Raw genomic sequence first — 21,389 nt, forward strand, 5'->3', positions numbered from 1 at the left:
TTCAGCGACGGGCCAATGCCCAGCCCTTCCGTGCGGAGCAGCACCTCGTCCTGGTCCGAGGAGCCGGCGCTGCCCAACATGGACATCTCGACCGGCCACATGGTCCTGGTAAGGCCCAAACCCGCTCCACGACCCCGCCCACCCCGCCGGCGCGTCCTGTCGCGTCATGACAGTGGCTCGGGGGGGCCCTGCCTAATTCACTTTGGTAAAAATGCAGACTTAAATATCTTCCAAGAAACAACAATCCTGTCGCGTCATGACAGTGGCTCGGGGAGACCCTAGCTGGCTGCGCAGCCGACGAGCAGGGTGTGGCCCCACATCGGGCTCCTCTGCTGGGGCCTCTGAGTGAGTGGCCAGTGTGACTTCGTGCCCTGCTCCTGCCCTGAGTGCCAGCCCCACGTGTGGACCCGAGAGGTTCTGCAGGTTACCGGGTGGGGAGAGCGTGCATTAGCGCCTACTGTGCGCTGCTTTCTTAACCTCCAACTAACAGACAGCACTTGCCCCTCCCCCAGGCTGCCCAGCATGCTCGGGGCAAGTGAATGTCGCTTGCGTGCTGCTCCTGCCGCGCAGGGACACTGGCGGAGGGGAGGGCGCAGGGCTCAGCCTGGCAGGAGGCCCGCGGGCCGGGCCGTCTCCGTGAGGACCCGCCATCGGCCTCTGCAGGGTGGCCTGCTCCCTGTCCACCCGCCCAGCGTGCCGTCCTCAGCGGGACACGCGTGCGTGGCCGTGTCCTGCCGCTGGCACGTGATTAACCCAGTCTTACTAGGAGAGACGTTCAGAGCTCGGCCCCCTTCGCTGCCATCTCCATCGGGCACCGGGTCCGCTCTCTGCCAGGTCGCAGCCAGGCTCCTTCCTGTCTGGCGCGTGTTCGGTCATTGCCCAGACCCGGTCTTCGTGATGGTTAAGCGCTTCCCTCGGTGGGGACGGCCCGACTTGTTTACTTAACGCCAATGGAGACGGAGGACCACAGACAGCAGGTCCCAGTGTGTCCGCGGCTGTGACAGCACCACAGGCTCCCAAGGCTGGAGTCGGGTGGAGGGCCTCCCACTCTGTCCGCCATGGTAGAGGGGAGAGGGCCCTCTGGGGTCCCTTTCACTAGTACAAGGGCACCAATCTGGTCACGGGGCCACCTGGTGACCTCATCGCCCCTCAGTCCTCACCGTCAGCCATCTCGTGGGGGGTAGGCTTCAACATATGAATTTGGGGGACACAGGCTATGGTGTCACCGGCGTGTTCATTTTGGGGTGCGTCGGGGGACGTCTGTCTTGGGTGCCTGAGTCTGCGAGCAGGAGCCCAGGATGCCGGGCCATTTGGGCCAGATGTGGGGACGGGTGCACCGTGCGGCTGGGGGGTAGCCTGCAATGAGGACAAGACCAGCAGCCCACTGTCCGGCCGCGGAGCTGGACACACACATCTCTGCTCTTCCCCGGGGATGGAGGCCGGTCCACTGCGCCCTCCCCTCTGCCAGGGCCCCGGGGATGGAGGACAGCCTGGACAGGGCCACCTGCCTTTACACGCTTCCTCACAGACGCATGTGGCCAGAGAGTGAATCCACTAAATTGTTTTCAACAATATTTGTCCCTTTTAGAGAAGGAAACTCAACCACAGCTCAGGTTTTCAGTCGCTGCAGCGCTGGGCCGTGTGCCTCCGCCACGCTGGCTGGAGGGTATCGAGGCTCCTGGTGTCCACACTGTGTCCAATTTCAGCCGCACTTACAACTGAGGAGGTCTCAGGCCCAACGGGACATGGAAGCACTGTGCTTCCCACGGAGAACCATGGTGTGGCATCGCGGTGAGCGCACGCGTGGCAGTTAGTTCTCCAGGGACATGCACGCGCCGCACACGCTGACCTAGCCTTCACGTGGCCATGGCATTGCCACGCCTAATGGGAGGTGTCCCTGCAGAAGGTCACCGACTCCGAGCCCTGATGCAGCGAGAGGCCGAGTGCACCTCCACCCCGGCCCCCCGTCACCACGCGGACACGCAGCGTGGGCTCAAGGCCTGTCTCCTGAGCCAGCACTGACTCGGGTGTCCCATGGGCCTGGGCAGGAGCCTGGCGATGAAGCGGGAGTGTGCGCACCATGGATGCGCCGCATGGGCCTGCATGGGGGCCGGGCCTTCCTTGAAGGTCTGTCCTCACTCAGGGTCCTGGCCGTCTGCCCTCTGCCCACTCTGCCGGCCGGTTCAGGCGCTCTCCCCAGCCCACGGCTGTCCTCACACCAGGCCTGTCCCTCGCCTGGAGTGGAGAGGCCTGGAGACGCCACACACCTGAGCCCCACGAAGCGTGTTTGCAAAACACCTCACCCTCTGCACGCAGGTGGCAGGGCTCAGCGCTCAGCTCTGGACTCACAGGCCATTTGCAGGGCTGAGGCCGCAGCACGTGGTGAGTGGACCAGAGCTGTGTTCAAAGGGAACGTGAACTCCGATGGCCTCACGCGCAGAGGCTCCAGGACGGTGACCACTGTGACCAGAGGCTGCCGGCGGCCAGCGCGCACTCCCTGAGCCGCCCCGAGGACTCGGAGGCCCCATAAGCCTCGCCAGGCCTGCACCACGCCGGCACGGTGCAGAGGCGCGTCCTACCTGGAAGGTTCAAGGGGACCCACAGCCAGTGGGGGTGAGGCAGACCCACAGCAGAGGGAGGAGTGGCCAAGGCATCAGAAAATGTAACCGGCACAGCGACCTTCCCAAGTGCAACCCGGGAATGTTTCCTGTCGCAAAGCAGAGTCATCGTTACAGGAAGAAGCGGCAGAGGACAAGCCCATCACCCTGCAGCCTGGGGGCTGGTCCGGGAGGAGGCTTCGCCCTGTCCTGGTCACTGTGTCCACAGTAGCGACATGCATGTGCTGTGCCCTCATGCCAGGAAGCCGTGGAAACAGAATCTCAGCGAGGAGACAGCGGCCGGTGAGCCTGTGCTCGGAGGGAGAGGCGTCTGCCGGGTGACGCAGGACGCAGGCCCCACACAGGTGACGGGACCACCGATGAGATCAGTGACCCAGGCGATCCAGGTGGTCTTCGGGGCACCAGGTAACCAGGGCTCAGGGTGAGAGGCCGGCCAGCGCTCAACTAGGGAGGGAGGGTTCCCGGGCAGCTGTGGAGAGGACGTGCGGACAAGCGGGCTGCCCTCGAGAGCCCAGCACATGGCGTGGACAGCACAGACTTGGATCCGATGAGCTTGGCTCAAAACTGGGACCTTCTGCATCCCGGACGCACCTCAACCTGCATCTCACCTGCACAGGCCTCCTCCAGCCCCCCGCGGCCTCCAAGCTGCACGCGCCACCTCGCTGGCCTCCCTCGCCCACAGTTGTCCTTACAGACGCCACAGGGTCGCCACAAAGAAATGGGGCCAGGGCTTCCCCCAAGGGAGGATGTCGCAGCCCAGGACCCGGCAGCGGGCAGGGTGAGGGCTGTCAGGGGCCCGTGGGGCTGGGCAGCCCGGGGCAGGTGGAAGGAGTAGGCTGGATCCGCGCCCAGCACAGGGCCTGGTGGGGAGGGGTGGTGCCCATGTTCGCAGGGACGGAGGACCTGGGCGGAGGAGTGGGGAGGCTGCCAATTTCCCACCTGGCCGTGTCCTCGAGGCCTTGTCACACCTGCCCCGGGACACTCTCGGGCCTGAAACCACCCCATGCCCGCTTCTCACTGCTCGAGGCTTCTCACGCTCCAGGAAGAGCCAGTCAGCCCTACAGGACCCTGTGGGCACAGTGCCCAGTGTGTGCCTGGCGCACAGTAGGTGTTAGTCACTGATCAGCAGGCCCCGCCCTCTCCGCCTTCACGATGAAGGGGGCTCATCCAGCTGCCTCCAAAGTGAGTGAGTCCCAGCTCTGAATGCGGCTTCTGTTCAGAGTTTGCAGGACCCGCACCTGCGCTGAGCCCACACAGCAGGCTGTGCCTCGCCTTCCGGCTTCGTCTCTCAGCGTCGGCGAAGACGGGGTGCTCGCTCCCTCCTCCCCTCCGCGGGCGGCCGTCACAGCTGAGCAGGTGTCCTGGTGGGTTTAACCTGGACCAGGTCAGAAGTTACCGCCTCTGCCTGGCTCCCAGGTCACTGCCGGGTCCCTCTCACTCTGTTTACCCTTCAAGTAACCATTTTTAAGGTCAGACTGACTTTCTTTTTTAAAATTTTTTGTTACTCCTCAGCTGAGGATATTTTCCCATTAATTTTTAGAGAGTGGAAGGGAGGAAGGGAGGGAGTCAGACAGACAGACAGACACATCCATGTGAGCGACACATCGATTGGTTGCCTCCTGCACACACTCTGTCCAGGACGGGGGATCGAACCTGCAACCCAGGCACATGCCTTGGCCAGGAATCGAACCCAAGATCCTTCAGGGCGTGGGGCTCGAGCTCTAACCGCTGAGCCCCCCGGCCCACGTGACGTCCATTTTAACAGGTGTTTTTTGTTTCCGTCACCATTTCTCCTTCATTCTTAGTTTGGGATAAAATTTATTTGTTTTTCTACCTGAAATATATCCTTTTTCAGTCAGAAAATCTACCAAGCTTGTGTCTGGAAAACTTTTCGATTGATCCTCACACTTGCATAGCGGAGGAGCCAGGATCAGATTCCCGTCGCTTTCCTCTCGTCGCTTTGAAAAGACTGTTTTCCTGCCTTGGGGGCCGTCGCTGCGGCCGGTCGGGGCGGCCGGCCGGGGCCCTCCTGCGTCAGGCACACTGTCCCCTCAGTCCGCACCTCGCTGGTCCGGGGTTTCCGTGCCGGGACGGGGCTGATTTCATGTTCTTTCGCCCTGGTCTTTCTGCGCCTTCTGAACTGGGGAAGCCTGTGTGCCATCCGTGCAGGAAACACCACACTGTGTGGTTCAAACGACTCCCACCCTCCCAGTTCCCTCGGGGAGAAGGTCGGGCACCCTCCCCGGCCTCCCAGGGGCTGTCACTCGGCCTCCACTGCTGTCGGGGATCCCCAGCGCTCTCCTCTCCATCTCTCCTCAGTGGAGTCGGTCTCCCAGGGACCCCGCCCGCGGCGTTCCCACACTTCAAGGGCCACGTTTTCACTGAAGTCGTGCCATTCCTTCTCTGTGAAATCGCCTGCTCTGCTCGTCATGTTGTTGATTCCCGCCCCAGCGTCCTCGGTCATTACGGTGCAGTCCCTCACCGAGACCCCAGACAGCCACCTCTGCGCTGGGAGCCTCCGTCCTCCGACCCGCGAGGCCCATGTGGAGTCCCTGGGGAACGCTTGCGCTGAGAGTGGGCCTGCTGAGGGTCCTGGTGTGTGGGTTCCCGGCCAACTCCTGCCTCCGGCAGGCAGGCCCCGTGGCCCCCCGGGCTCAGTGACAGCCAGGCCTTACCCCTCCCCCAGGGCCTGGGCGCCTGCGGTCAGGTGGCTCCCTCTGTGGTGTCCGCACCCCTCTTCTTTCGGATTCCTGAGGGGTCCCCTTAATCTTGTGAGAGGCTGGCCTGCCACCGGCCCCGTGCCTCCCAGTGTCTTGTGGGGGAGGGTCTTCAGGTGACCCCGCCTTCTACTGTCTGCGAACATACGTCCACGGCCAGTCAAACAAAGAGAGCACGGGGCCCGTGGCACGCCACCGTTGTTTCCCACCACCTGCCCGTCCACCTGCGGACCGACCGCCTGCCGACCGATGTCACGTCCTGCGTGATAAAGAAAGGCGTCCGAAGGGCCGCCTGTGAGAGCGGGCTCCCCGCTCACCCTTCTGTGTGCAGGCGGGCCTGACCGCCCTTCGCAGGCACTGTGCACCGTGCGTCACTGAGCCTGCTGCGTGGGGACTGGAGCACGGTTGGCAGGCGGGGGCAGGTGAGGGCCCTGCAGGGAAAACCCGGGCGCACGTTGGGCGAGGGTGACCGCGGCTGTTGGGGGGCAGGCTCCGGCTGCGCGAGCTGGAGCAGGAGGGCAGAGGGTGGCACTGCACCCCCACCCCTCGCAAACGCACGGGGCGTCATTCCTGCAGTCGAGCTGAAAAAAAGATGGAAAATATCTTGGATAGTCTCTTCTCTACCTTCACCCTCAGCAGTGAAAATGGCTTTTGATAGTCAACTTCTCTCCTCTACTGCGAACTCCTCATCTCAAAGCAGTTGGGTGAGGAATGTTGGCTGTGGCTGACCCTGGAGCCCCACTGTCCCTTTTCTCCACGGGGTGGCAGCTGTTCCCCGCTGACAGGAAGGCCTGGGGCACAGGCTGGGCTCCAGGCTCGGCTCCCTCTTAGCAAGTTTGGTTGGTGAAGAGAAGATACACTTTTGAGTCCTGTGTGAGCTGTTCCAGTGTTGGTGACATTTCTCTCCTATTCTTACCTTATTGCACATTAGGAATTAAAAGCCAAAGGACTTGGCCTGCCTGGGTGCTCAGTGGGTTGGAGCATCATGCCATACACTGAAAGGCTGTGGGCTCAAGTCCTGGTCAGGGCACATACCTGGGTTGTCGGTTTGATCCCCATTTGGGGCACGTACAGTGGCAATGGATCACTGTTTCTCACAGCAATGTTTCTCTCTCACATCGATGTTTCTCTATTGGGTCTCTTGTAAACTACATATAATTGGGTCATGTTTTTGTATCCATTCAGCTACTCTATGTCTTGACAGAGGAGGAAGCCGGGCCCTGAGCGCCGCTGGAATCCCTGCCGGTACTTTCCACCGTGTGTGGACCTGGTGCTGCCCATCGGACAGGAGAGCGAGCTCCTGCCGCCGACTGTCTCCGGGCACCTCACACCACTCACTGAAATTCCTTCCTCCTACAAACATCGTGGGGAAGTCATAATGATCACATCACAGGCTCAGAACACAAAAGGCTGTTCTAAGAAAAGATCTGGGCTTTGTGATGGGGGAGAAGCCGTCTGCGTTGCTAGGCAACCGTTCCTCCTCTTTCCTGGGCCTGAAAGGTCCCCGTGATCACCATTGTCGTCATCTCCTGGGCTGCTTCCCGTCAGTCGGGTGATGGTGCAGGTGTGGGGGTCCGAGACCGTGGCCTGGAATTGGCCGTTTGAATTTTGTAGGTGCCCTTCAGCCGGGGAGGGTGGGGGTGGCCATTGAACACAGGAATCGGCTGTGGTGCAACACGCGGAGGCCGTCACTGACGCCTGCTGGGAAGCCCGCCCCAAAGATGCGAGCACCGTGGGCACCGATGCCATCGCTGCAGCTGCAGCCAACCGGAGTCCCCTTTCTCCATCACAGCGCTGCCTGTCCGTCCCCGCGGCCCGGCGCCTGGGCACCAGCAATGCTGCCGGCTCGGGGCCCGGTTCCTCCTAGAATTTGTTGGGCCTGGAGACCTCTCCGGTTGGCGCCTCCGGGCCGCGTGCCCCTTCACTTCCCTCCGTCCTGCCAGCTCTTGGGAAGCCCCGCTCAGTTTGCAACTGGCTTTTGTACATAAACGGAATTTCTAAGAAACTCTGGCTTCAAGGGTATTTCACATGTCAATGCACATGGTGGAGGCAACATCCACATTTTATTTCCTCACTTAATAAGGCCTGTGTAGTCATTTACAGCAGTGGTTCTCAACCTGTGGGTCGCGACCCCTTTGGCGGTCAAACGACCCTTTCACAGGGGTTGCCTAAGACCATCCTGCATATCGATATTTACATGACGATTCATAACAGTAGCAACATTACAGTTATGAAGGAGCAACGAAAATAATTTTAGGGTTGGGTCACAACATGAGGAACTGTATTTAAAGGGCCAGAAGGTGGAGAACCACCGACTTACAGTAATAACAGTTGCTGTAAAACAAATACGTGCAAATGCATCATCCCTGCTTCCGTCATTTATAAGAAGGAGGCAGAAATGGGGCGTTAGCGGGGTCGCCGTCCCGATGTCTATTCCAGGTCAGAGTCTCAGAAACGCTCCCTTCCTTGTACGGTCAGCGGCAGTCTCTGTGCTAAAAGTTCACAAACTCAACGATCCACGGGAATGAGGGGCTTCATTACTGCCAGGCATAGGTGTGACGTGGGTGCGGACAGGATGAGGAGCATGTAGTCCGTTCAGAATGATCAGATGGGCCTGCTGTGTGCTCAGTGGTTAGAGCGGCGCCTGACCTGCCACGGCTGCAGGCTCGACCCCCAGTCAGGGCACATACAAGGAGCAGCCAATGAACGCGTGAGTAAGTGGAACAACAAGTCCGTGCTTCTCTCTCTCTCCTTTCCTCTTTCTCTAAAAGCAATTTTTAAAAGTTAGAACGATTAGATTTATCTCTTCAGTTTTTATGTGGTGTCTTCCGGCTTTCCCACTGTTTCTCACTTACCTTTGAAGGAGAACAGATCATTGGTAGAAACAAGACAACTTACCTGTAATCTCTTTTTGTCGTTAATCCTCACCCGGGGAGACTTTTTCATTGATTAGAGAAAGTGCAAAGGGAGGGGGGAGGGAGAAAGAGAAAGAAACAGTGATGTGAGAGAAACACATCAAGTGGTTGCCTCCCGCGCACACACCAGCTGGGCTGGGGATCAAGCTTGCAATCCAGGTACGTGCCCTTGACCGAGAGTCAAACCTGAGACCCTTCAGTGTGCTGGCCGGCTCTAACCACTTAGCCACCGAGCAGGGCATCACCTGTAATGTTTTGTCTGAGAAACAGCTAGTTTAGGAGTTTGAGATGTTTGGGTAGATATTTTAAACTTTTAAAAGGCAAAAATTAGCCCCGACCGGTTTGGCTCAGTGGATAGAGCATTGGCCTGCCGACTAAAGGGTCGCGGGTTCAATTCCGGTCGAGGGCATGTGCCTTGGTTGTGGGCACATCCCCAGTACGGGGTGTGCAGGAGGCAGCTGATGGATGTTTCTCTCTCATCGATGTTTCTAACTCTCTATCCCTCTCCCTTCCTCTCTGTAAAAAGTCAATAAAATATATTTTTTTAAAAAGGAAAAAATTAGTAGAACTAACATAAAATCTAATTAATTTTTCTTCAGACATGTGTTCATTGAAGCAGCCACGACTCACATTTAAAACCACAATATTGTCCATGGCGGTGGGGTTTTGTCTGGACCAAGTCACAGAAGGAAGCAAGATGCAGGAGGCGTGCTGTGAGGCGTGGCCTGGCTGAGGTGCTCTCATTAGCACGCGTCCCCTTAGTAACTGTGTAATTAATTGCACGCAGCCCAGGGAAGCCGTGGAAATTGCATTCTGAGATGTATCAAAGCTGACTTATGCTTCAGACGTCCATGCAATTTACCATTAATGAAGCTGAGATGGAAGCCCCGTCTATAATTATTCCTCACTATTTGAATGACAAGCAAAGAATTTTATCAGCAGACTTTTAAATGAAAGGGGATTAGCAGCTAATGTGGAAATTGTTCAACTTCTTAATGAAAATAATTCTGAAGAAAATGTTTAGTGGAAAGAGAGGTTTGATGAAAGCATTTGCCATTAAAATAGCCATTTTAATGAGCCTCCATATGACTTTGTCTACGTTTGCCAGCAGGGTGCAAATATCTCTGAAAGCAGATGAATATTTTATAGGATCTGAGCTGCTCGTGTGTCCCAGGAATGGCTCGTGCAGTATTCCCACATAGCCGGCGAAGGTGAGAGAGCCACGAGCCAAAGCTGGGAAATGTTAAATGTATAAGAATATTCTAGAAGAAATCACAGTTTGCTTATTAGCATAGGAAGCTGCCTTTCACCCTCTGAGTGCTCATGTAACACTATAGACAGTCGATGCCGTTAAAGAAGACTTGTTAATGAAGCACTGGTCCGTTTGCATCAATGCCGTGGCTCAGAGTCTCACCTGCATTTCCAGTGACCCTGACCTTACCTTCACCCTCGTGTCTGACACAGGGGACACGTGGCCACAGAGCTGCCGCCCGTCCTCAAGGCGGGGCCAGGGGCACACTCTGGATTCATTCAACAGATATTTACTGGCACTTCAGGCCGGCTTTTTTGGAGCCTGAAAACACATCCCATGTTTACTTCTTCGTCCTGATTGTTCCCTGAGTTACAAGTGTGGACTGAGTCCTAGGTTGACGGCCGCTTGTGGTTAGAGCTCCGCGACACTGTGAGCGGGAAAGGCGCCATCCGGTTTCTGGCAGCTCCGAGCCTGGCCTGGGAGGAACGGCACTTCTAGGGCAGCGCATGTGTGTGCCGGGCCCGGCTGGGCTGGAGGTGCTGCTGCCACAGCCAGGCCCAGGCAGGGCTGGAGGTGCTGCTGCCACAGCAGGCCCCGCTGGGCTGAGGGTCTCCCGACGTCTGAGCCCCCCCACCCGGCATCCAAGCAGGTGCTATACATGGTGCAGATGTGCAATCTTCATTTCTTAGCAAGTTTGTTTTCTCAAGCCTGATATCTGGTTGCTATCAGCCCGAATGGGTCTGGTTGGTGTCGGCCCGAATGGGTCTTAGGACACTGAACCCACCAGCTCCCGCAGTGATAGGACTATTCCAGGTTAATTGAGTTTGGGGTTAAGCTATTGGCTAATAATTTTCTCTGGTATTTTGGGCAAATGTATCTTCCCTGAGATCCATGCACTGGCTAAGATGACAGAGATCGAATGTCCAGACATGCTGTCCACGTGACAAGGCGTGGATGCTGTTGGCGCTGGCGGTGCGTTTCTCGGTGCGGATGCAGGCTTTTGACTTTGGGTGAGCTAAGGCTGTGACTGCGACCGCGCCTTGCTGTGGCTGTCTGAGGGATGAAGAGTTGAGACAATTACAGAATATTTTACAAGCTAAATGGTTGCAGAAATTTGGAAGTATCAAGAAGAACAGGTGCGATAATGAAATGAGCTGAATCTACATTAACTAAGTGAAAATCTCCTCATTTCCTCTGTTAGCCAATCCCAGCAGCTCTACCCACTTCTCCCCTCACTCCATCCCCAGCCTCAGCGCTGGGGTCCGTGTGGATGGTCCCGGCTCATGCACTGACCCTGCCTGGAGCCAGTGACCTTTTAAAAGTATTTTGTCATCATGTGCCTCTTACCTTAAACCTCTCCATGGCCTCCCTTTGCTGTTAAAGTAAATGTTACCTAAAGGCATCCAGACCTGGGAAGGGGCACACAATAGAATATACAGGCGTCATATTGTAAAGCTGTACACCTAATATTTATATACTGTTACTAACCAATGTTAACCCCATAAGTTAATTTTTTTAAAAAAACTTCAATACCTGGCCTGTGTAGCTCACTGGTTGGAGCATTGGCCTGAGCACTGAAGGGTCTTGAGCCTTTCTGGTCGAAGGCACCTGTCTGGGTTGCAGGTTCAACCCCTGGCCCTGGTCTGGGCCCATGCGGGAGGCAACCAATCAATGTGTCTCACATCGATGTTTCTCTCTCTGCCCTCCCTCCCTTCCACTCTCTCTAAAAATCATGGGGGAAAAATATCCCTGGGTGAGGATTTAAAAAAAAACCTCCAAATTCTCCCCCGGCAGCCTGGCCGTCTCTGTTTCTGGACCGTGCGGGTCCACTCCCAGCCGGGCCCTTGCCCCGCGATCCATGCCCTCTGAGTCCTTCCCCGTCTTTCCTGATGAGCTGGGAGCAGTCCCTTCTCCATCTCTGTCTGCACCTTCTCACGGTGCTGCCAGCTGAAGTTGTCTTTCTAAATTATGTTTATTTGCTTGTATGTGGTCTGTTCTCAGATAAAGAAATCAGCCGCAGGAACACACACAGCCCCTGATGCAAACAATATTCTTAATAAAATCAGTCGAATGAATGAATAAATGACTAAAACCAACACGTGAGCAGAATCTAAGATAACTTGCAACTCTTTTTTATATACATACTTTTATTGATTTCAGAGAGGAAGGGAGAAGGGAGAGAGATAGAAACATCAATGATGAGAGAGAATCACTGATCGGCTGCCTTCTACACACCCCCTACTGGGGATTGAGCCTGCAACCCGCGCCTGTGCCCTTGACTGAAATCAAACCTGGGGCACTTCAGTCCACAGGCCAATGCTCTATCCACCGAGCCAAACCAGCTAGGGCGATAACTTGAGACTCTTAAGTCTTCTACAATAAGAGGAGGGATCCAGGCTTTGCTCACACTATCAAGCAAACCTCTTCTGCCCTAAATTTAAATATTAATAGTTGTAGGCTTATGGAAAATATGGTATAATTCTCTTGATTATTTTGCATTGCTTGTAAGTATTCATCTTTGTATTTTACCTATGTTCACATAACCTTCATTGTTACGATGTTCTGTAAGATAATGAGATGCGCACAGTTCACTAGAAGTCCGGAGCTCTTCAGGAATGGCCGCCCGGAGGCAGACATGCCTCTGAGCTGTCACCGTCATCACTGTTGCTGAACAGCTGTTTCTCCGTCTTCCTCGGGGACCTTTGTCTCCTGTCCTGCACCCCCACTGAGCGCCACCTCAGGCTTCTGTTTAGGAAGAGCAGGTACTGAGGACAGAATTACTCACTTCTTCAAGTTATTCATTCACACGTTTCTGGAACAGAATATGGGCGTCATTGACATTCCCCCCAGGTTCCAGCTGTGAGTCTGTGTTGGAACTCTGTTCCTTCATCCTGCTCCACTGCGCGAACGGTCGGGTCCAAGCCCCTTTGCCAGGGGCTGGACCTTCTCGGACACCGGGTATCTGACGGAGAAGCCATGAGAAGTCGTGGGTGTATAAGAGAGTCTTTATTGTAGAAGCCAGTGGCCATGTGGCCATTGCTAACAAGGAGCCACTAGACAAAACAGTCCTTCAAAGCAAAGTCCCACCAGCAGGTAGCTGCACACGGCTGGGTAACAATCCATCTTTCCACATAGCAGCAGCCTCTGTCCCCACAGCAGCAGCCTGCTGGCCAGTGACACATCTTCCCCATAATGCAGCCCCGTGCTAGCTGGTCAGTAACAACTTTATCCGACTTAGACAAAGAGGCTGCTTTCCATGTAGTGACCTCGGTCTTTTGGGGGATAGAAGGGCATGTTGCCCAGTGCACAGTGCGATAGCGTGACCTTGCTGTGCACCGGCGTATAGCAACTCCACCTTGGACACTCTAATTAAGACTCCCACACTCAGAGGGGCCTTGTGCCTGCCGCGTACTCTGAATAGGGTCCCCGCAGCCTGTAAGACTGTGCTTTCTGTCAGTCACTAGAGCACAGGTCGTGGGAAGTCACAGCTCCTCTGCCCTCCGCTGGGCTGAGATGCGGGCTGGGCTGATCGCCACTGACCCGGGGCCTGCGCAGCGCTTGCCCATCAGTTTTTGCTTCTCGTGGCCCAGGACTCGTCTAGGTAGGGCTCCCAAACCCAGATTACAATAAATCCCACAAGCTAGGCTCCAGCCAGTGAAGTTCTACATCTTCCAGGCTTAGTTTCACAACCTCCTGAGTCACCTGTACAAGAGCCGCCTCTCTCTGTGCATCCGTCGCCACGTAGCACGTCCCCTGGGAAGCTGGAGTCACCTCCAGGCCTGCAGCAGAGCCTTGAGAAAACATTTTCTTTAGAGCTTCTATGTGCTTCCTCAGTCCTCCCGTGTGTCGTATATCTCAATTGCAAAAGGGTTTTAAATAAGACAGACAGTTCCACACCTCGTCAGCACCAGCGTGGTGTGTCCCGCCCCCTCTGCCCCTCGATTCTGCCGTGGGCATTTGCTCACTCCCTTCTCCACCGGGACAGGTGGGAGGTGGGAGGTGTGAGGTGGGAGGTGGGAGATGGGAGGTGGGAGATGGGAGGTGTGAGGTTTGAGGTGGGAGGTGGGAGGTGGGAGGTATGAGGTGGGAGGTGGGAGGTATGAGGTGGGAGGTGGGAGGTATGAGGTGGGAGGTGGGAGGTATGAGGTGGGAGGTGGGAGGTATGAGGTGGGAGGTGGGAGGTATGAGGTGGGAGGTGGGAGGTATGAGGTGGGAGGTGGGAGGTATGAGGTGGGAGGTGGGAGGTATGAGGTGGGAGGTGGGAGGTATGAGGTGGGAGGTGGGAGGTATGAGGTGGGAGGTGGGAGGTATGAGGTGGGAGGTGGGAGGTATGAGGTGGGAGGTGGGAGGTATGAGGTGGGAGGTGGGAGGTATGAGGTGGGAGGTGGGAGGTATGAGGTGGGAGGTGGGAGGTATGAGGTGGGAGGTGGGAGGTATGAGGTGGGAGGTGGGAGGTATGAGGTGGGAGGTGGGAGGTATGAGGTGGGAGGTGGGAGGTATGAGGTGGGAGGTGGGAGGTATGAGGTGGGAGGTGGGAGGTATGAGGTGGGAGGTGGGAGGTATGAGGTGGGAGGTGGGAGGTATGAGGTGGGAGGTGGGAGGTATGAGGTGGGAGGTGGGAGGTATGAGGTGGGAGGTGGGAGGTATGAGGTGGGAGGTGGGAGGTATGAGGTGGGAGGTGGGAGGTATGAGGTGGGAGGTGGGAGGTATGAGGTGGGAGGTGGGAGGTATGAGGTGGGAGGTGGGAGGTATGAGGTGGGAGGTGGGAGGTATGAGGTGGGAGGTGGGAGGTATGAGGTGGGAGGTGGGAGGTATGAGGTGGGAGGTGGGAGGTATGAGGTGGGAGGTGGGAGGTATGAGGTGGGAGGTGGGAGGTATGAGGTGGGAGGTGGGAGGTATGAGGTGGGAGGTGGGAGGTATGAGGTGGGAGGTGGGAGGTATGAGGTGGGAGGTGGGAGGTATGAGGTGGGAGGTGGGAGGTATGAGGTGGGAGGTGGGAGGTATGAGGTGGGAGGTGGGAGGTATGAGGTGGGAGGTGGGAGGTATGAGGTGGGAGGTGGGAGGTATGAGGTGGGAGGTGGGAGGTATGAGGTGGGAGGTGGGAGGTATGAGGTGGGAGGTGGGAGGTATGAGGTGGGAGGTGGGAGGTATGAGGTGGGAGGTGGGAGGTATGAGGTGGGAGGTGGGAGGTATGAGGTGGGAGGTGGGAGGTATGAGGTGGGAGGTGGGAGGTATGAGGTGGGAGGTGGGAGGTGTGAGGTGGGAGGTGGGAGTTGGGAGGTTTGAGGTGGGGACTTTCTCTCAAAGGCCCTAACGCTTGGAAGTCTTTGAATCCACGTGGGCTCAGTGAGCCCGTTGACTGCTGGGATCTGTAAGGGGACCCCAGCACCATGGACTGGGGTGCCCACACCCTGTTCCCATCATTCAGAGACAGGAGGGCAGTGGGTGTGGGACTCACCAGGGACCCTGGAAGCTGATCTCAGGTGTTGACACCAGTAGACGGTGCCCGAGATGGCCCGGGGGACGGCGTGACCTCGGGGCAGACTCGGAAGCTCTCTCCACCCCAGAAATCACCTTCGTTCATCAGCAGCTTGCTTTCGGTCGTAGCAATTCCTCCTCTCAAGCCTGGTCTGCAACACCTCCTCTCACAACAGTGATAAACAAAACAAACACACGGAGGGTGGAGACGTGCTGGGCTGGCCCTGGTTCCACGTGGAGTGGGTGACGGTCACATGTGGGCTGTGCCAGCACAGGAGGAGGCTGAGCTGTGGGAGAGACTAGCTTCCCCGTCAGCGGGATGTGATGCGAAACGCTGCCTTGGTGTCGCTTGTTACTGTCCCGGAGGATGCGCGATGCCGTCACACAGGACGCCTCGCGGAGGCACCTCCATAGCAGGGCACTCCTGTGACCGCCCCTGAACTCTGCGTTCCCGCTGCGGGCGGTGGGGGCGTTGGTGGGACTTTAGGTGCCACATTTCCAGGTGGCAGGTAAACGGCCCAGGACTGCAGTACAATCAGGCACAGGGCACGGGAGGGAATTCAAGGTTCCCTCTCTTTCTAGTGAAAGGCTGAGACCCACCACGACCACTTCCCTCCCACTTGTACTTCCCATTCAAAAGGCGCAGGCCCTGGACAGCTCCGTCGGCCAGCTTCACAAACACGGCCCTCCCCTTGCATGAAGCAGGGGATGACGGGTCGGTGAGAGTAGATGCTTTGCCCCAAAGTACACGGTGAAGAAGCGGCCCGTGGGGACCAGCCCTTGTCGCTTCTTGCGCTCTTTCAGCAGCAGCCAGTGCCCGCCCCACTTTGTTAGGGCTGCGCTTTGTTAGGGCTGCGGCATGAGGCGCCTGGAGGCTTCTGACAGCGGTCACATGACCTAGCAGGAGCCGGAGCTCCCGGGGCTCCATAGAAATCGCTCTCCTGTCCTCGGGGGCTGACAACCCGATCAGAAAATATTTAGGCCAAATCAGCACATGCGGGCGCACCTCGTCTTAGAGCGGCAGCGACACTGTTCCAAGGCCTGGCTGCTGTGAAATGATACCGTTCGTGCGGAAGCCAGGCGCTCTGTCTGCCCAGGGAGACTGTTTTCTGAAGTCATCCAGAGGCAAATAGAGCTTGTCACCAGCGGCTGTTCATAGTCCTGCCCAGATGGTCTGATCATGTGGGCGAGAGACGGGGCACCGGAGGGAGGAAGTGCTTGGATTGGGTCTAAGAGTCTCATAAAGTAGGGCTCAGGAAAACGGACATTATCCTCAACAGGCAAAGGAAACAAAAACCTCAAAGAAACTCAAGCACCGTGGCCTGCTGGAGGAGCTGACGCCCACAGCCTGAGGCCCACACTGCGTGCTGGTCCCTAACTTGGAAAACCCAGATTCCAAAACCTTGGGGTTCTCCCCAGCGGTGTAATTCGTGGTGTAAGCTGAGGCCTCGCGTGTCTGTGAGCCACGGCGTCCAGGTCCTTGGCAGGAGTCAGGATTCAGGTGCAGCCCTCCCCACTCGGCATCGCAGCATCGTGTGCACTGGTCCCCGCCGGGCTACACAAATGTGAAAACGGCGAGTTCTGCCCACCAGGATCCCCTTTCAAAACCTCGGCCTGTCCCGCTGGATGCGGAGAGTGTGGAGAGCAACTCGCAAAGGTGAGAGGCAGGCTCCCTGCACCCCAAGGGCAAGCAGCAGCCACTCCAGTTACCTGAGCTCCTCAGCTAGCGCTGAGCACCCACTCTGAGATTCGCATTCTCAGGACGTGGTGTGAGGTCACTCCTGCACCCGGCCAGCTCCTGCACCAGCACCCAGCCGGCTCCTGCACCCAGCCGGCTCCTGCACCAGCACCCAGCCGGCTCCTGCACCCAGTCGGCTCCTGCACCCAGCCGGCTCCTGCACCAGCACCCAGCCGGCTCCTGCACCAGCACCCAGCCGGCTCCTGCACCAGCACCCAGCCGGTTCCTGCTCCTGCACCCAGCCGGCTCCTGCACCAGCACCCAGCCGGCTCCTGCACCCAGTTGGCTCCTGCACCCAGTTGGCTCCTGCACCCAGTTGGCTCCTGCACCAGCACCCGGCCGGCTCCTGCGATACTGTTAACAGCACCTGCCATGTACAACCCAGACGTCCTTTCCCAAAGGAGGACCGTGCAGAGTGATGCACATTGGTCTAAATGAGTCCCCAAGCACCAGGAGCTCACAGCCCATTGGGACAACGGTTCTAGAAATGTCCAGCTCCTTAACTGTGACAGCACGGTTACATCCCAGCGAGGGGCCTTCCCATGAGCAGGAGTGAGCAGGACCCTGAGACGTAGGGACAGGCCATGCCCGGCCAACTCAGGGGAGGTCCAGGCTTGGCGAGGAAGAGCATCGGGAGAAGGCTCCTGAACACTGTCCCTGCATCAAGGCTGGCGTTTGAATGTGGCCCCACCTGCTGGACATGTCAGGTGCTGCTTGCATCACCCAGAAAGGAGGAGGTCGGAGAGGAAACAAGGAAACAAAACCCCGTGTTACTTTCCTGAATGATTCTTCCAAATTTCAAAAGATCTAAAAGAAAATTCGTTTGGATGCTCATCATGGGCATAAAGTTTTTCACTGTGATTCCAATTACTTAAAGATTTCCAGGCTGCAATTATTCCACAATATTGACCACATGCCCAAACCACATGCTAAGTGAGCCCCTTCACAAAACAAGTGACACCTGAGAAGAGGAAGATCCTGACGCCCAAGGAGAGCGTGACTAGCGTCACAGAGACAAGGTTTTAAGCAGTAAGTGTCCGGAGAGGAACCAAGACGGTGGCGTACGTAAGCGTGGCTCCCACAACCACATCAACGTTGCAACTAAAATACAGAGCTACACCATCCAGAACCCCACCTGAAAGCTGGCTGAATGCAAGTCCCACTAGAGAAGTAAAGAAGAAAGTGCATCCAGGCTGGTAGGAGGGCCGGAGACAGGGAACGGGCTGGCCCAACAGCCATGCGGGCATGTTTTTTTGTGCGTGGCGTGTTTTTAATCGAGAGGGATAGTGTGGCTACAGAGGCTTCCCGTGAAGAGCAAGGGACCCCAGCCTCACACCAGACCCAGGACCCAGGATTCCAGTGCCAGGAAGAGAAGTCCCTTTATTTTGGGCTGTAAAAACCAGTGGGGATTGTGGCTGAGTGACACGGAGGCTGCTGGATACCCAGGCAGTTCCTTTTAAAGGGTCAGTGCACAAACTTACATGGTCCCACTCCCTCTGAACTCCAGTGCTGGGGCAATGGCTTGGAGAGAGCCAGGAACTAGACTGTCTGGCAAAGGGCCAGGAACTAGGGGACAGCTTTCTCCCAGACAAAAGTGCTGGTAGTGGTCATTGTTCTTGTTCTGTGACCTCCCCCATCACAGAGCTGACTAGTAGCCATATCTGAGTCTCCATCAGCCTGGCTCACACTGTTCACTCAGCCCTGGTGATTCTTGAGACCCTGCCCCACCCAATTGCAGCTTCACCCAAACTGTTTGCAGCAGCTTTTCCATCTGAATGGCCTATCCTGCCTCAGGCTTCAGACTTTCCTAAAATATCCCAAACAAGCAGCAGTTGGACTAGGTGTGCTACATACCTATCAATAAGAGGCCCAAGACCCTGCACTAGCACCAGCCTACCTTGCTTAACACCTGGGCCTCACCTGGGCATCTCCAAACACAACACAAGTAGCAGCCATCTGCAGATTGCTCTATAGCTCCTGATGGGTGGCCCCAGGCAGTGGCTGACTTTGCACCTCCCTGGAGATCCAAGAGCCAGTGTACCCAGTGGTCAGTGTGAGACCGTCCAGATTACAACTCTACACATCCACAAGCTACACACTCAAGGGACAGATTCAGTGAGCACCAAAGCCCCATAGAAGCAAGGCCTGCTCTAGAAGGGTGTCTCCTACACAGCAGCTCTTCCACTGTAGTCACAGCTGGTCCTCAGAGCCAATTGGCCTGGAGGTCAATTCCTCCCAGTGACACCACCAGCGATCAGGAATCAACTACAACAAGGCTGTGCACACAGCCCACACAGGGGTGCACCTAGAGGGCCCAGCTCAGGTGACTGGGGAGGCTGAGCCACTGGGACCTGAAAGACACCTACTACACAAGGCCACTCTACCAACTCCAGGAGACATAGCAGCTCTACCTAATACATAGAAACAAACACAGGGAAGCAGCCAAAATGTGGACACAAAGAAACATGTCACAAATGAAAGAACAGGAGAAATCTCCAGAAAAAGAACTAAGTGAAATGGAAGCAAGAAAACTATTAGATACAGAGTTCAAAACAATGGTTATAAGGATGCTCAAGGATCTTAATGAAAGCTTCAGGGGACTTAGTGAGACTTTCAAGATCTTAGTGATAATTTTAAGGATCTTAGTGAGAACATAAAAGACAAGAAAAAGGACCAGTCAGAAATGGAGGATACACTAACTGAAATGAAGAATAATTTACAGGGAACCAACAGTAGAGTGGAGGATTCCAAGAATAAAATAAGCTATTTGTAATATGATGAAGCAAAAAACACCCAATCAGAAGAGGAAAAAAAAAAGAATACAAAAATATGAAGATAGTGTAAGGAGCCTCTGGGACAACTTCAAGCAACATTCACATCATGGGGGTGCCTGAAGGAGAAGAGAGAGAGAGCAAGATATTGACAACCTATTTGAAAAAATAATGACAAAACTTCCCCTACCTGATGAAAAAAGAGAACTTACAAGTCCAGGAAGCAGAGAGTCCCAAACAAGAGGAACCCAAAGAGTCAAGACACATCATAATTAAAATGCCAAGACTTAAAGACAAAGAGAGAATCTTAAAAGCAGCAAGAGAAAAGCAGTTAGTGACTTATAAGGAAGTTCCCAGATGACTGTCAGCTGATTTCTCAGCAGAAACTTTGCAGGCCAGAGGGAGTGGCAAGAAATATTCAAAGCGATAAACAGCAAGGACCTACAACAAAGATGACTCTACCCAGCAAAGCTCTCATTTAGAATTGAAGGTCAGAAAGAGCTTCACAGATAAGAAAAAGCTAAAGAAGAGGGTAGGTGTGGCTGGGAGAGGTCAATCAGGGGGGAGAAGAGACATATTTAATACTTTAATCAATAAAGAATAAAAATTTTATAAAAGGAAAAGCTAAAGGAGTTCATTATCACCAAACCAGTATTGCATGAAATGTTGAAAGGTCTTTTTTAAGAAGAGAAAGAAGGAGGAGGAGGAGAATGAGGAAGAGGTAAAGGGGGAGAAAGAGGAGGAGAAGGCAGAAAGATAAAAAATATGGGCACACACACAAAAAAGAAAAAATATGAACAATATGGCAATAAATACATATCTATAACAATTGAATCTAAAAATCACAATAAAGGAACAAGAAACCTAATGAACAAAACAAGGAATCTTTCTATATAAAACCTACGCAACTGGTCGACCAGTCGCTATGATGTGCACTGACCACAGGGGGAAGTCAACTTAGCCAAAAAGAGAAACAGGCGATTGAGTCTATGAAAGATTGCAAGCAGGTGGGACTGAGCTGCAGTTCACATTGGGAGGCCAGGCCGTTGGCCCGAATTCCACCACTCCAGAGGCATGGCGCCCCCGGCCCCGATCAACCCCTCTGGCCATATCCTCCCTCGGGCAGCCGGGACTGAGGGACAGAGGGAGGGAAAAAAGAGACCATGAACTCTGTCCCTAATGCCTGCCTCCTCCTATCAGACCGGAGCCATCCCAGGACTTACAGGATGGTATGCAAAGTGGGCAGCCTTGCCATACAGCAACCATGACTCCCTGGCCTGCCCAGGGTACCCCTCAGGCACTCACCCCACTTCTCCAAGCCTCAATCTGCACCCCTAGTGAGGCCGCGGGAGCTCTGTCCTAGGGACTCACTTCTCCATAGCTGGGTGTGACAGACCAGGAGATGCAAGGGCCAGCAGTGGAAGACAGGGCAGAAGCTCAGCTGACTGGAAGGAGTGGGAGCAGCTCCTCCCCGGCTGCCTGCAGCTCCGCGCACTACTATATCCCTTGGGAGATGTTGGATGCCAGTTTCAGCCTGATCCCCACAGGCCACACGGAGGGACCCCGCCAGTATATGAATCCATGCACCGGGCCTCTAGTCAGATGAATAAAATAGAACCAGAGGCATGGAAACATGAACTGACTGATGAATCTCAGAGGGGGTGGGGTGGGAAGAGGTTAACAAAGAACTTATATGCATACTAGAGGCCCGGTGCACAAAAATTTGTGCATGGAGGGCAGTGGGGGGAGGTTCCCTCAGCCTGGCCTGTGCCCTCTCGCAGTCTAGGACCCCTCGGGGGATGACCATCTGCTGGTTTGGGCCCACTCCCGGGGGATCGGGCCTAAGCTGGCAATCAGACATCCCTCTGGCAGCCCGGGAGCCCTTGGGGGATGTCCACTT

The 21,389-nt window shown here is 55.6% G+C and overlaps 1 protein-coding gene across 1 annotated transcript in view; it reads left to right on the plus strand.

Annotated features, from left to right (window-relative positions):
• LOC102755232 (receptor-type tyrosine-protein phosphatase N2-like) overlaps positions 1–21,389 on the plus strand; it is a 216,209-nt gene that overhangs the window by 145,184 nt on the left and 49,636 nt on the right. The window contains 1 exon segment of the mRNA XM_015570934.1: positions 6–108. Coding sequence (XP_015426420.1) covers positions 6–108 — 103 coding nt within the window.

Source organism: Myotis davidii, unplaced genomic scaffold (assembly GCF_000327345.1).
Source record: "Myotis davidii unplaced genomic scaffold, ASM32734v1 scaffold747, whole genome shotgun sequence".
NCBI classification, from domain to species: domain Eukaryota; kingdom Metazoa; phylum Chordata; class Mammalia; order Chiroptera; family Vespertilionidae; genus Myotis; species Myotis davidii.